At 31.9% G+C, this 16,737-nt stretch overlaps 1 protein-coding gene across 1 annotated transcript in view; it reads left to right on the top strand.

Annotated features, from left to right (window-relative positions):
- Positions 1-3,399: 3,399 nt before the first annotated feature.
- LOC142330715 (uncharacterized) overlaps positions 3,400-16,737 on the top strand; it is a 49,566-nt gene continuing 36,228 nt past the window's right edge. The window contains exons 1-2 of the mRNA XM_075376160.1: positions 3,400-3,537; positions 7,930-8,043. Of these exons, the coding sequence (XP_075232275.1) occupies positions 3,400-3,537; positions 7,930-8,043 (252 nt within the window). The remainder of the gene's footprint in view (positions 3,538-7,929; positions 8,044-16,737) is intronic.

Genomic DNA, 16,737 nt, shown 5'->3' on the forward strand with positions numbered 1-16,737 from the left:
TTTAAAAAATAAATCAAAACTAAACATAAATTAATAAATAAATTAAAAAATTGAAGCAATGGATGTATATGGATTTGACAGAAGCTTGTGCTCAGAACATAAAATAAATTTTATTTATTTATTTACTTTTTTGTAGTTAAAAAAAATATTATATTGTGACATAACATAGAAAAACTTTGTTTAAAAAATTTTTGAATATTGTTATAAAATTATTTTTAAATACAGTGTAGTGCTATCAAATACCATATACAAAAAAATAATGAAAAACAAATTGTGAGAAATAATATTTAAATATCTATCACTGATGAGATGAAATTTCCTATCATTTGATATGGATAAAATTTAATCTTGTTTCCTGTAATAAAGTTGAAAAAAAAATTATCCTTACGACCTTAAATATTAACATAATTACTAGTTTTCTTATCAAAAGAAAGAATAGCAGTTCAAAATGATTTATTAAAACGGTAATAGGTAATCAAAAATTACAACAAATTCAATACTGTTTGAAAATTCTATATCATAAAATGTTATTTTAACATAAATTATAGTACATCTTAAAATCTAAAATGAAAATATTTTTGAGTGGTTGAAAATTTCTTTTTTATTCTGTATTTGTTTACATGTTGAAATTTTTTCCATCTTATTAAAAAAAAAAAAAAAAAAAAGAAGTTAAGTCGATAGATCTAATAGTCAAAGATTAAACAAAATTTTAAAATCAAGTTTTTAGGGATGCCACACTACTATAATTTTTTTTTCAAGAATAATTTTTATAATGTCTTCAAGATACAGCATCTTGTCTAATTTTCTTTTACTTTCCCGTCTAGCGCCATAGCAGAGCTACAGCTTTAGAAGGGAAAGTATTGTAATTGGTACAATTTGGGCATATGCAGTTTTCACCAAATCTTGACGTTATGATAACTAAAGAACACAGAAAACCAAATGGAAATTTTCCGAATGGATGTTCGTGTGTGTGTGTGTGTGTTCAGTCTTGCATTCCTTATATATCGCCAGAAACACGGGACCGATTTTGACCAAACTTGATCAGATTACTTTTACGTATGGGAGGGACATTGATGCCATTAAATTTTCAACTTAAAAGGTCAAACGGGTGAGGTTCTAGAGCAAGGTCAACCACAGTATCTCGAGATTTCGCCTAATTAAGGTCTTATTTTTCTTAGGCATATTTGTTAATTAAAAAATAAAATATTTGCAAAAAGGCTTTTTGCAAAATCGCACCTCTTCCCCAAAAGAATTATGTAAATAAACTAGCTGCTAAGGGGGTATTCTACGTCAATAGTACCCCTTCCCACCACAAGGAACGCTAGTGTAGCATTGACGTCCAGCTACTGTCTGGTATGTTGTGACGTTCGGTGAGCGGTAGAATTAAATTAATTAATAAAATTTAAAGGTTAAAAGTATTTAAGGTAGCCACCGTACCGCCACACCCGCGTGAATGAAATACGCTATGCATGTGCGCTTTAGTTAGAATCACTGAATTAATTAAACAAAAAATATTATATTTAAATAAAATGATAATTATTTTAAATTAAGGTTGTGTGTGTGTGTGTGTGTGTGTGTGTGTGTGTGTGTTTCAAGCTGTGCATCAGAAAAAACTACGTGACGAAAAAGTCCTACAACTGTGTTGTCACCATTTTTACTACCTAGTGCGAAGTAAAGGAAGTACTGTGACCGCGAAAAATTTCGGTTTTCAGATTTCAATGGAAATATCCATTTTGACCATCCCTGAATCCATTTTGACTATTTTCGGCGTGACGTCTGTACATACGTATCTCGCATAACTCAAAAACGATTAGCCGTAGGATGTTGAAATTTTGAATTTAGGATTTTTATAATAGCTAGTTGTTCATCTCCTCTTTTGATCGCAATTGACTGGACCAAAAGTGTCCAAAAAAGCCCAAAATCCAAAAGATTTGAATTTTGGACTTTTTCTTAACTGTAGCAATAAGGCCTCATCGAGAGCTTTTCAACGATATATCATTACTGGTACATATTTTCATTGGTTCCAGTTATAGCCAAATAAAATTTTAATTAATTAAATATTTGTATCTTACAAGTGGAAGACACATTAGCTCAAATCTGACTTCATCTTCTTTTTTTTTATTTAAATATACTGATTTATAATAAATAATTATTAACTTCTGATTGCAAAAAAATTTTTACAATAAATAATTCAATAATAACAATAAAAAATTTTTTAAAAATGAAAAAATATCAGAAATTATTAATGAAATAAAATTTTACATACTTTCATTTTAAAAAAATGTGGATATGTAATTTTATAAGTGTACAAGGAAGTCACGTAGCGTCCAGATCAGATTTTTTTGATTTGACTATATTCAAACACACTTAGTGTGTTTTTGCAAACACTGTTAGTGTGTTGTTATTTGTTGCAATAAAAGGCACCCATCACAAATGCAAAGTTCACAGTTAATTTGCCATGATAGATAATAAAGCAGAAACTGTTGATTAAATGTGAGCTTTATATGAACTTTAAACGTGAGCAGATATGGACTATAGTCATAGAACGTAGGGTTGGTCTAATGCTAAACTTATCACAGATCAGCTGATTTTGAAGTCGAGAGTTCTAAGGTTCAAATCAAAGTAGTAAAAGCAGTAACTTTTATTTATTTGAATATTAGATTGTGGATACCGGTGTTCTTTGGTGGTTGGGTTACATCGAAGGAATGGTTGACCTGAAACTGTGTACAAGACAGTTACACTCATACATTTATCATTCATTCATTTACCTCTGAAGTAAAATACCTTACGGTATTATCCAGAGGTATTATTATCCAGAGGCTAAACAAAAAAAGAAAAAAATGCACTGTGACTGTATATTTAAGTAATTAATCAGTAATGTTTATATAATCTATTTACAGGAATTTTCTTTTTAAACATGAATTTATTTATTCAAATTTTGACTATAGAAAGTCAATAAAAAGTCATATTACTTCAAAATCATACAAAAAAACAAGATGATAAATAAAATTAAAATCTTAACATAGTTTAGTTTGTGCATCAAGTTATCAAGCAATCTTACTGAAATTTAACAAACCTAAAAATGTAACAATATCTTCTAACAGTTAAATCTTCTAATAATTAAATTTAAGCACCAGACATTTAGATTGTACGCCGGTTAATACAGATTTAAAATAAAATATCAAACTGTTTAATTTATTTAAACATTAATTATTTTGTTTAAATATGCTACAATAAGGTCAAAATTTATAATATAAAAATAAAACCTAACAAAATGTAGAATTAAGAGTACAGAAAGAAAAAGAACTTTAAGTATCGCATATTATACAATAATCTAATTAAAAATCTACTACATAGCAAACAAATTATTTTACAGACATATCCAATGATTTCTGCAGCATGGATGAAATGGACAGAATCTCAACAGATGAGTTTTATAAAAGAGAACGAGACAGGCAGATGGTGCAAGAAGGTTTATACTTATGTGAACAAAGAAAACATGAAAGATTAATGGAAAAGAAGAGAGAACAACAAGAGGTTAGTATGATTTCACAAATATGAAAAAAATCAAAATTTCATATATCTCCACAAAAATACTAAATGACTCCATTAATTCACAATAACTTATTATTTACATACCAAACCACAGATAAGACAAATTAAGTTATAAAATGATGAAATAGCTAGTCTGTTAATGTTATCTAATGGTAAAATTGAGCAACAAAGAGTCATATCCTACCACAATTTCCATAATAGAAATTTTTGTGACTTTCAGTTCATAAACATATTTGTAAACAACAGCAGTGGCTATATCTAATTTCACCTTAACATTGCATTCTTTACCATTAGTATCCATTCATAAGTTTAGTAATCTTATTTACTGAATAAATTAAAAAATTGAATAGAACTAAATAATTTATCCAAAAATATTTCTAATTTACATCTGAGAGTTAATTGTAATTTTCAAAGGGAAATAGATATTAATTTTTAAATTAAAAGATTCAAATAAAGTATAAGTAACTGGATCACTAATTAAAAGTAATTTAATATGTTTTATAGAAAACTAATAATAGTTCAGTATTAAAGAAAACCAGACATATGATAGTATATGAACCACATCCTGGAGGTTACATTCAAGTTAGCTTGACCAAAAGTACAAGTTGATTGGGTTTATCTGAGCAGTAAAGGATATAAACCAAACTGTGGGGAACCGAACAAACACACTTAGGTTGTTATCATTTGTTATATTAAAAGGTATCCACCACAAACAACATCAGTACTAAAATTACCTTCACAGAAACTCTTGCGCTCTCTTGAATTGTTTTTCTTTTGCTGTTTTCAATAAAACTCTTTCAGTCAAAGTTAGTGTCTCATAGCAATTTTTTAAGCAAGCTTCAAAATCTGATTTTTTCATATTGACTTAAAATAAGCAACTTATCACAAACATACAGCTATTTCTGTTGATGAAGAAGAAAAATAATGTATGCAGACCATATTATGATGTCATGAATAATATTAATTTATGGATCAATTTTCCAGTCAATAATGGGAAATACAATGGTTACACTGGAAAATATGTTGGTTTTCTGTTTCTGCATGAAACAGAAGACACCAATTCCAGGAACTTCTTGATGCTGTCTGACAGCAAAATGATATAAGGTAAAAGAATTTCTTATAATCAGTTTATAATTATTGATATATATGTGTATGTATATTCTCATTATGCTTATACGAGTATATACACAAACAAATTTAATGAAGAATATTACAATCATCCAGCGTTCTGCCTGATGACAGGTTCCTTACACCATCACTTCTGGTATCAACAACATCTGTCCCAAAACTTCTTCCATGTTAAAATTTTAATTATATTGAAGAATTACATTTTCCAATAAAGAAAAGATTTTATCCATTAAACTGCTACAATAACAATGAAATATCAATCAATATCAAAATTACAGGGATTTAATTGCAATGTGAAAATAACTAATGAAATTAAAAATGCATAATCCATTGCTAAGATAACTTTTTTCAACTTTTAGATATTATAACATGTACATGTTGTAAATGACCTAAATATCTGAATTTCTTTCTTAACTGTTTAATGCGTAAAACAAACGTTGATAATTTCTGGACTGTATAGACAAAATAAAATAGGTACTGAGTTCATTGCCTGGCCCAGGAAATGAAATATTCAATACCGGCCCGGTATTATGAAATAAATAAAACAACAAGTAAGAATGAAATGCACTAATTTATTGAAGATTAACATATATATATATATATATAAAACTATAATAACAAAATATGGAAAACAATCATAATAATTAACTTATAAGATAATATACATTCATGTGAGTAGACTCGGCTTAATATTTCAATCACACATCCATTCCATTCGAACATAACTTTACGACTGACTAATATATTAAAAAACTATTACACAGCTAAAAGACTAGTGGTGGGTAAAATGCACACCAGTAACCGGCCGAACCTTCCCAGAAGTGTGACGATTCATCGTTCCAAACACTTAGCTTAGACATGTTTTCTCTATGAATAATAAATGAATGATTTCTACCTGTTGTCATAAAACCTAAAGTAGCAGGGATATTATCTTTCTAATGATACTTGTCAATAAGTCTAACATAAAACGTTAATAAAACTAAAAGAAAAGTTAATTTAAAAAACGTAAGTAAATAAAAAGAAAGTAATAAATATGATTCCATCATGACTAGGATGTAATATCTCATGAAAATATATCATGATAAAATAAAGGTAAAAATATTGCAATAGTCTGTACTAGGTGGTTTATGTTAGTAGAATTTAAAATATAATTTAACGGTACAGAGGAATAATCTGAATCTTAAAAAGAGTTCTTTAGTTATTTTATTAATTTGCAGAAAATAAATAAATAAATATATATCTATATATAATAAATGTATATAAATATATGCATGTGTGTGTGTGTGTGTGTGTGTGTGTGTGTGTGTGTGTGTGTGTGTGTGTGTGTGAGTGTGTGTGTCCATCAATTTGTTTGTCGTTCCAGTGCTATACAACTACCCACATTATTCAGTTCAAGAAAATTTTTATTGTAAAAACTTACTTTTCTTTCTTATTAATATAAATTTTATAGTTCATCCCAACCCCGTAATGGGAAGACACCTGCCTTGTGACGTTACTGGTCACCACACCATCCCCTCCGTTCCGAGCCCTGAGGGGCTTTACCTGAGGTCGTCTTTAGACCCTCTAACTCACATCTCACAGTTATCCACCAGGCTTCGGTCGGGAAGCCACCGATGTAAATGCCTCGTCAGACATCTGCATCAGTAAAATACAAGTCAAATTTTGCCTTCACGTAGGCCTAAAACGGACATCTTCACATCCAACCAAACATGATTCCCTCAAACTAACCAAGACCGCGGACGCCGCGATAGTCTAAATTTGACAACACTGTTCGTGACTGTGAATGCCTCAGAAAATGAACGAGTTATAAGTTAAATCAATGCTATATTCATACCAATCAAAATTATGTTTTACTCGACATAAAATTTCAGACCTACACCCAAATAAGTTAACCAAATAAGGTCACCTAACAAAGAAAACGTAACCTCATTCCAAGCCGCGCAAGAGCCGGGGACAAACCCCGCACCCCCACCCGGTCATATCATGGAGTCTCGCGTGGCGTTACCAAGATACAATCAGGGACCGTCACCGGCGGAACGAAGCCACGCCCTCGGTCGCACGAGCTACCATACCCGCAGCGCGGCCACTCCCGCCAGCGGGAGCCCCAAATTGAATCACAAACAATACCAATATGACCGTGGCACGACGCCAATGTGCTTACCTCCAACCAATCGTTGGATTGGTTGGAGGTGAGCCAACCAATCCAGCCTAGGCTTTGGCCTAGCCCGGAGCCCTAGCCACCCGGGATCCTACCACGATCAAATACCTCGATTAAACTCCCTCTGCAGGCCTACACACCGCAAGGGCGCGAAGAAAACCAGCCACTATAGACCACTCCTCGGGGATCATCCAGTTAATACGGAGATCCATAAGTTCCGTAACAGCTCGTGAACGTTCGACCAGACGTAGAGGACGTGGTCTACTGTATCATCAGTCCCACAATCCGGGCATAGACTCGAATCCTCCAAACGAAACTTAGCCAAACTCGCCCGAAAGGCATCATGCCCGGAGAAAAACTGTGTGATATACCGATTGACGGAAACCCATCTAATCGCATCTAAATCAGACACTATAGGAAATATACCATGCGTGTAGCGACCTGTGGGGGATTCGTCCCACCATTTTATAGTTCAGTCAAATACCGTCTAACACCACACAATTCTTGGGTACGCAAGAATTTTCATACATAAGCCTGAGTGTAACTGCATTTCACAGCAGATTTTTCATCTCGCGATTAAATGAAATTACATACAATGTACCGTAATGGTATTGTTATAATATATAATTCAGAGTAAAAATGTCCTTCCTTTAGTAAGAGCTGAAATTGTAATTATTTTTCAAACAGCCGCTATGTTGAAACCACAGTCAACATTTTTTTTAGAATACCTAAAAAACAATAAACAATAGGTTCTTTCTTAAATACACTTACACTTTTTTTTTAAGTACTCTATTTACAAAGACATAGAACGTTGAAATTGGACTACCAAGAAAATTTATGTAAAATGGGTTGATTTTTTATTCATAATTTGTTATATTTCTACATGTTTTCTTAAAATTAATTGAAACTTTCACGAATAAAGTAGAAAGGAACAAGATTTAATATGGTATAAAACTCAATTATTTTCATCAAATTATCCATACGATGGCTCTTAAAGATAAGTTTTTATGTTGAGATGTATTTAACAATAGATTTTATTAATAAAAAAGTAGGTAGATTATAATTTTTTTTAATATAACATTTTACAGGCTAAATTTATGTTGGCTAATTACAACCCATGGGGACGCCCAGGAGGTGGGGCACCAAATGAAATGAATGTTCGTCGGAGGAAAACAAACATACTTTATCCAGACAGAATACAGGTATAATATATAAAATTATCAATAAAATTAGGATTAAAACAGAAAGTTTTGAAGAAAACAAAATAAAATCCAGAAACATAAATGAGAAAAAGAATATCTACATTCTAATTTTATGGAAATGTGTATCCACAGCATATTTTTCAGTTATTTATGTAAACCTTTCATAGGCGATGACATAATCCACTGGGATGGTATAGTGGTGAACGCGTCTTCCCGTATCAGCGGATATGGAAGTCGAGCGTTCAAGCCCTAGTAACGGCAGTTTTTTTTTTATACGGATTTGAGTACAGGATCGTGGATACCGGTGTTCTTTGGTGGTTGGGTTTCAATTAACCATACACCTCAGGAATGGTCGAACTGAGACTGTACAAGACTACACTTCATTTACACTCATACATATTATCCTCATTCATCTTCTGAAGTAATACCTGAACGGTAATTCCCGGAGGCTAAACAAGAAAAGAAAGAAAAAGAAAAGGCGATGACTTAAGTGAAACTGCTAACGAATCAGCAATTCCTTGACTAAAAGTAGTTAACAAGTCCTTCGAACTTTTTTTTAAAATCAATTTTCTTAGAAACCAAAGCATACTTGTACACAAAGATATTAACACATATAAAAGCAAAAAAATCAATATACTTAAACTATACAAGATTTTTAATAATTTATTAAATGAACAAACACACACTTTGAATATAATACCAATTCTGAAAAGGTATCCAAATAAAATCAAGAATGATACTTTGTTTCAACAAGGAGTATTACTTTTTTTTGTCTTCAGTGATTTGACTGATTTGATGCAGCTCTCCAAGATTCCCTATCTAGTGCTAGTCGTTTCATTTCGGTATACCCCTATAAACTACATCCCTAACAATTTGTTTTACATATTCCAAACGTTGCCTGCCTACACAATTTTTTCCTTCTACCTGTTCCTTCAATATTAAAACGACTATTTCAGGTTGCCTTAATATGTGGCCTACAAGAGTGTCTCTTCTATTAACTATATCTTTCCAAATGCTTATTTCTTCATCGACTTGCCGCAACACCACTTCATTTGTCGCGTTATCCACTCATCTGATTTTTAACATTCTCCTATAGCACCGTCTTTCAAAAGCTTCTAATCTTTTCTGCTCAGGTACTTCGATCGTCCAAGTTTCACTTCCATATAAAGTAATGCTCCAAACATGTACTTTCAAAAATGTTTTCCTGACATTTAAATTAATTTTGATGTAAGCAAATTATGTTTCTGACTGAAAGCTCGTTTTGACTGTGCTATTTGGCATTTAATATCGCTCCTGCTTCGTTCATCTTTAGTAATTGTACTTCCCAAATAACAAAATTCTACTACCTCCGTAATCTTTGCTCTTCCTATTTTTTTATTCAGTGGTTTATCTACATTATTTCTACTACATTTCATTACTTTTGTTTTGTTCTTGTTTATTTTCATGGGGTAGTTCTTGCGTAGGACTTCATCCATGCCATTCATTGTTTCTTCTAAATCATTTTTACTCTCAGCAAGAATTACTATATCATCAGCAAATCGTAGCATCTTTATCTTTTCACCTTATCAGTATAAGGTGAAAGTTTAGATCCGGAGTAACAGTTTACTCCGGATCTAAACTGTTCTTTAATATCATTAACTGCTAGTTCTATTTAAAGATTATAGATTATGTAAAGACAATCAAAAAGTAATAGGGATAAGAACATCCTTGTCGATCTTCCTTTTTTATTACGTCTTCTTTCTTATATTCTTCGATTACGACTGTTGCAGTTTGGTTCCTGTAAATGTTAACAATCGTTCTTCTATCTCTGTATTTGAACCCTAATTTTTTTTAAATGCTGAACATTTTATTCCAGTCTACGTTATCAAATGTCTTTTCTAGGTCTATAAATGCCAAATATGCTGGTTTGTTTTTCCTAAATTTTCCTTCTACTATTAATCTGAGGGTTAAAATTGCTTCCCTTGTCCCTATACTCCTCCTCAAAACAAATTGGTCTTCTCCTAACATTTCTTCCACTCTCTAGTACAGAATTCTAATTAAGATTTTTAATTGTTAAGCTAATTGTTCTGTATTCTACCCATTTATTTGTTCCTGCTTTCTTTAGTATCATGACTATAACACTCTTTTTGAAGTCTGATGGAACTTCCCCTTTTTCATAAATATTACACACCAGTTTGTATAATATATCAATCGCTTCCTCATCTGCACTGCGCAATAATTCTACAAGTATTCCATCTATTCCAGAAGCCTTTCTGCCACTCAAATCTTTTAATGCTCTCTTAAATTCAGTTCTCAATATTGTTTCTCCCCTTTCATTCTCTTCGACTTCCTCTTCATACTCTGTAACACCATTTTCTAATTCATTTCCTCCGTATAACTCTTCAATATATTCCACCAACCTACCGACATAAACTTTCCTATTATAAATCGGTGTACCATCTTTGTTTAACACATTATTGGATTTTAATTTATGTACCCCAAAATGTTCCTTAACTTTCCTGTATGCTCCGTCTATTTTACCAATGTTCATTTCTCTTTCCACTTCTGAACAGTTTTCTTTAATCCACTCTTCTTCCGCTAGTTTGCACTTCCTGTTTATAGTATTTCTTAATTGTCGATAGTTCCTTTTTCTTTCTTCATCACTAGCCTTCTTATATTTTCTAAGTTCATCCATCAGCTGCAACATATTGTCTGAAATCCAAGGTTTTCTACCAAGGTTATCTAGTTCTCTTTGTTCCGCCTAAGTTCGCTTCTGCTGATTAAAGAATTTCCTTTTTAACATTCTCCCATTCTGCTTCAACATTTTCTACCTTATCTTTTTTACTCAGACCTCTTGCGATGTCCTCCTCAAAAATCTTCTTTATCTCCTCTTCCTCAAGCTTCTTTAGATTCCACCAATTCATCTGATATCTTTTCTTCAGGTTTTTAAACCCCAATCTACACTTCATTATCACTAAATTATGATCGCTATCAATTTCTGCTCCAAGCTCCAAGCTTTGCAGTCGACAAGTTGATTTCTAAATCTTTGCTTAACCATGATATAATCTATCTGATACCTTGCAGTATAACCTGGCTTTTTCCATGTGTATATTCTTCTATTATGATTTTTAAACTGGTGTTGGCTATTACTAAATTTTACTTTGTACAAAATTCTATAAGTCGGTCCCCTCTTTCATTCCTTTTGCCCAGCCCGTATTCTCCCACTATATTTTCTTCTTTGCCTTTTCCAATGCTTGCATTCCAATCTCCAACTATTATTAAATTTTCATCCCCTTTTATGTGTTTAATTGCTTCGTCAATTTCTTCGTATACACACTCAACCTCATCATCATCATCATGGGCGCTAGTAGGCATATAGATGTTAACAATCGTTGCCGGTTTAGGCTTTGATTTTATCCTTATTACAACGATTCTATCGCTGTGCATTTTGAAATACACTACTCTCTTCCCTATCTTCTTGTTCATTATGAAACCTACTCCTGCCTGCCCATTATATGAAATTGAATTAATATGAATTATATGAATTAATTATTCTATAATCGCATGACCAAAAGTCGTTTTCCTGTTCCCAGCGAACCTCGCTAATTCCTACTACATCTGCATTTATCCTCTCCATTTCCCTCTTTAAATTTTCTAACCTATCAACCTTTTTTAGACTTCTAACACTCCATGCTCCGACTCGTAGAATGTTATTTTTTAATTTTCTAGTGACCCCTTCCTTAGTAGTTCCCGAACGGGGGACTAGTTCACCTCCGGAATATTTTACCAAGGAAGGCGCCTCCATCATTGTTATTTGAAAATGCAGAGAGCTACATTTTCTTGGAAAAAAAGCAGCTGTAGTTTTCCATTGCTTTTAGTTACGCAGTACTCAAAGGATTGAGTGATGTTGATATGGCCGTTCAAGTCCTCCTGAACTACGCCCTTAACAACTACTGAAAGAGCTGCTGCACTCTTTCAGAAATCATTCCTTAGTCTGGATCTCAACAGATATGGTTGCACCTTCGGACCAGCTATTTTGTATCACTGAGCACTCAAGCCCCCTCACCAACGGCAAGGTCGCATTATTCATAGAGGGAAAGTAGTATTATAGTAGCTCCAAAATTTCTTAAAACGGATTTTCGAATGCTTCAAAATAAGTTCTGTTTAGTTTTTTTCAAAATTAAATTATTGAAAGACTGGAATTAATTTTTACTTTTAGACAAGGAAAAAATACATTTTGAAATAGTTAATTTCTTAGAGTTAAAATTTAATTTACATGTACTTCAACGTCTACTTCTAGCGTACTATCATCCTGAAAATTATATACTTTTCTCAATTCTGGCTGAACATAGACTCATCTATACATATAAATATAAATACAGAATGTTTCTAAAATGGTGGGCTGACTTTACTTTTTCGAATTCTTGTAAAACTAAACAAAAAATATCCTTAGGAAAAATTGCAATTTCTCCTTCGTTCTCCCACTATCCGCCATTTTGTTATTTTTATATAAAAATTTATATCTCAAGTTCGGATAGAGGAATAACAATATTTTGTAAGCGTCTTTGTAATAAAGTTTTAACATTAGCAAAAAATCAGGACTTAAATACCTTCGCAAATTACAAAATGGCGGCCATTTTTATTTTTCAATCCGATATATCTCCATAAATATAAGGTTTATCAAAATGTATGTTTACTAAAATGTTAAGCCTTTTATTTTGAACAAAATGACATTTTATTTTTTACAATCGGTTAACAAATAGCCGAGTTATGGCAGAAAACTGATGTAATTTTATGTCTGTTTTCATGTCCTCCGCTTTACGTTCAGTTTGATTAAGTATTAGTTGTTTTTACTTATTATTAATTCTAATATTGTACATTAGTATCACATTCGGGAATAATTTTCTCACAATAAAATTTAACATTACACAATAATTAAACAATTGATATTAATTTAACTATTCCTTGTGCTGAATAAAAATTAGGTATAAAATAACTCCTGATGATTAATCTAAATTATAAATAAACACTGCAATATTTATCAATAAATAAATGAAATAAAACAGCACAAGGAAATAAGTTTATTATCGACGTTAAAATTTAAAATTTACTTAAATTTTTATAAAATTAAAAAAATTACATAGATGAAATAATACGAAAGCACTTTTATAGTCTATAAATCTAGAAACCTAGGCTGATCAAAGGAAAATGAAATCATATTGCATGTTCAATAACCATTAAAAAAGAGTTGGAGGATGAAAATTATTTTTTTTTTTTTTTACTTTATCAGATCGTACACAACAATATGATTTATCTTCTATTTCTCTACTAATATTGCTTAATAAATATATAATTGAAAAATGTAATATAAAAGCAAAAGAATTATTATTAATTCATCAAACAAAAAATTTACGTTCATAAAAATAGTTTTTTAAAAATAATTATAAGAAACTACACTCACCTGTAATAAAATATTATATGCTACAAAATATCATTGATATATTATTATAACCTATAAAATTCTACTGTTTGCAACTGAAGAACAGCTGCAGTTAAAAAATATGAAATGTGTAATAAAACTGACCTCTATGATTGAGAGATTGGTCTCACCCTTTCATTTGGAAGATCCAGGTTCAAATCCCATTCAGACTTGGGATTTTACATATGCTGCTTGATTTCCTTACCGTATTTTCACACAGAAGCCTCAAATTTATGTAATTAAAAAGAAAAAATCCAGTCACAAAGAATGAATGGTATCCAGACATTTACGTCAAGGTTTTGGAACAAAAATAAATAAATTAGAATTTTTAATTTAAAAAAATATAAAATAGCAAGAACAATACAAAAATAACATTTTAAATAATTGTTTATTATTTTATTATAAAATATATTTTTTATTGATGTCTTTTTTTGAGGATTTTGAGGTCACAGTGGACCACTTTAGTCAACTCTGATTCATCTTTTGTTTTTCTTTTTTTTTCTTGATTGCTTCCCAATACTTCATTCTGTCAGATCTTGCTTTTTTTGAGTTCTGAACAAACCCTCGGTGTTGTTTTCTTTTATTTAATTTTAAATCTGGAGTTTGCTTCTTTTAGAATTTTTATATTGTCAGTTTGTTTCGTAAATCTTCTATCGCGATTTCTAGTTCTTGCATATGTTGTTTAATTTCAGTTATCCAGGTCGGTGTTTTGGACATTTTCCAGTATTTCTCGATCAGTTTCCTGACGAGCCTGTTCGGTTCTGTTCTAATTATGTGTCCAAAGAAAGAAATTCTTTTCTTTCTAAAGTAGTCTAGAGCTGGTTCTACGTCTTTATGTACCTCTTGGTTTGGTATTAGTCTCCATTTTTCCCCATCAGTAAGTCGTCTTCTATTTATGCACGTTCTAAGAATTCTTCTTTCTATTCTTTGCATCTCTGCTAAGTAGGAAATGTTGGATCTTAATTTGAAGAGTGTTTCGCTTCCATATGACATTATAGGTCTGATTACAGTTTTGTAATATCTGAGTTTGGTATCTATTAAAATGCATCCTTTGTTATATGTTGTTTTGGTGGTATTTTGTGCATAATTGAGCTTTTGTATTCTTTCTTTTCAGTTTATTTTTTATTTGAGGTCATGTGTGATATTTTCTCCCAAATATTTAAACTGTTCAACTAGCTCGACTTCGTGTCCGTTTATGATTACGTGGTTTAATACCAGGGGATTTATGATCATTATTCTATTCTTTTCATAAAAGAATTTAGGCCTATTTTTCTGCTAGTTCTTCCAATGAAGTTACTTGGACTCTAGTTTCTGCGATGTTATTGGCTGGAAACGCTAGGTCATCTGCAAATCCTAGACAGTTTACTTTGATATGGTTTACATGTTTCCTTACTTCAATTGTTACGTGTGGTGGGTCTTTTTTGTTTCATTGTTGGGTCTTTATAAAGTTTCATGTTAAAGATTATTTGTTGTCCATATCAGTGGATAAAAAGAAGTACTGTATCACAATACTAATAAAATAGCACCCATATAGAAATTTTTTATCATAAGGTATTCAACTTAAAAGGGGGGTCCATCACTTAGATTACTCTATAAATAGTATTAACTGGTAAATACTTGCATAATAATTTACAGAAGATATTGAAAATATTTCCATGTACTTCTATGCACTTGTCACGTTTGACCGTGTTCCTGGGTACTCTTGTTAGCTGTATCCTGTCTATTTCCTGGATGGCATTGGTAATGTTTGTCTTCAATTCCTGCAGGGAGTGTGGATTGCTCCTATAGAAAATTTCTTTTAAGTAACCCCACAGAAATAAGTCTGGACTGGTTAGATCAGGGGATCTCGGTGGCTACAGTATTTTAGAAATGATTCTTCCACCAAAAAAATCCTGCAGCATCTCCGTAGAAAAGTGAGCTGAATGGCAAATGGTGCTGTCCCGTTGCAATCAGCAGACATGCTCATCCTCTTGCAGTAAGGCTATGAACTGTTGGATAATTCCTTGATAGACGGCAGTATCTACAGTTTAAAAAAAAACAAGGATCCTGTTATTCCTCTTGAAACCATACACCTACACCTATTTTTTTGTAGGTATAAGGGACATGCAAAGAATATTTGTGGGTTTTCAGTACCCCCAAATTCCAGTAGTTGTGACTATTAACAAACGCACCAAAATGAAACCACGTTTCATCTGTGAAAAACACTTGATCTCCCGTATGAAATTCTTGAACCACTGATGTAGTGAAAACTTTTAGCATAATCAGCATGAGTTAGTTCATGGAAAATCTGCATTCAATATTGATAACATTTCAATATTCTCCTTACTGCAGAGTGGGCTAACCCTAGTGAAATGTTCTTTTACCGGCTTAGTCTCAACATTATTATTAAGAAAATAAAATCATTATAGTCAACAAAAGGATCATAGCAATAGGTAACTCCTCGTCATTTATTTCAATTCTTATCGGTAATTTTATTATATCATTACTGTTATTAATTTATTAAAATTATAGTAATCTTATGTAATAACATGTACGAGGTGTGTTTTTTTATGTAAGGGCCGTTTTCAATTTGCCGCCATTAGATGCGGTGGAAATTGATGGCGCTAATATGGCATGTTTATTTATATCAGCAATCATCAGTTTGGAACAACAGGTTTACATTATTCGCATTAGCTGCTGTGTGTAGCCTATCGGAAATGAGCGCTGCAATAAGTAATCCCGTGAGTTGTGAAGTGCGATCAGTGATCCTTTATCTGTTGGCGAAAAACAAATCTGCTGCCGATATTCATAAAAAATTGTCGATGTTTACGGATCCAGTGTTAAGTGCGAAGGTAAAGTTCGCCGATGATGTCGTTTGTTTCGTAAAGTAAGAACGAATTCTCACGACGAAGAACGTAACGGTCGCCCGACTGTCATTACAGATGAATTGACTGAAAATATGAATGAAAAAAATCTGTGAAAACAGAACGCTTATTTTTCTCAATTATCGATTGAATTTCCTCTTATTTCTCGATCAGTAATTTACAACGTTTTAACTGGAAAACTAAATTACGGAAAGATGTGTTTCAGATGGGTACCAAAAATATTAACAGAATACACGAAGAAAAACGTATTGTTGCAGCTCAAACATTTTTGAGACGCTACGAAAATGAAGGTGATGATGATTTATGGAAACACGTTGTGACCGTTGATAAAACGTGGATATCTTATTCAAATGTTGAGACAAAGAAGCAATC

The sequence above is a fragment of the Lycorma delicatula genome, chromosome 9, assembly GCF_047948215.1.
Source record: "Lycorma delicatula isolate Av1 chromosome 9, ASM4794821v1, whole genome shotgun sequence".
NCBI lineage: Eukaryota > Metazoa > Arthropoda > Insecta > Hemiptera > Fulgoridae > Lycorma > Lycorma delicatula.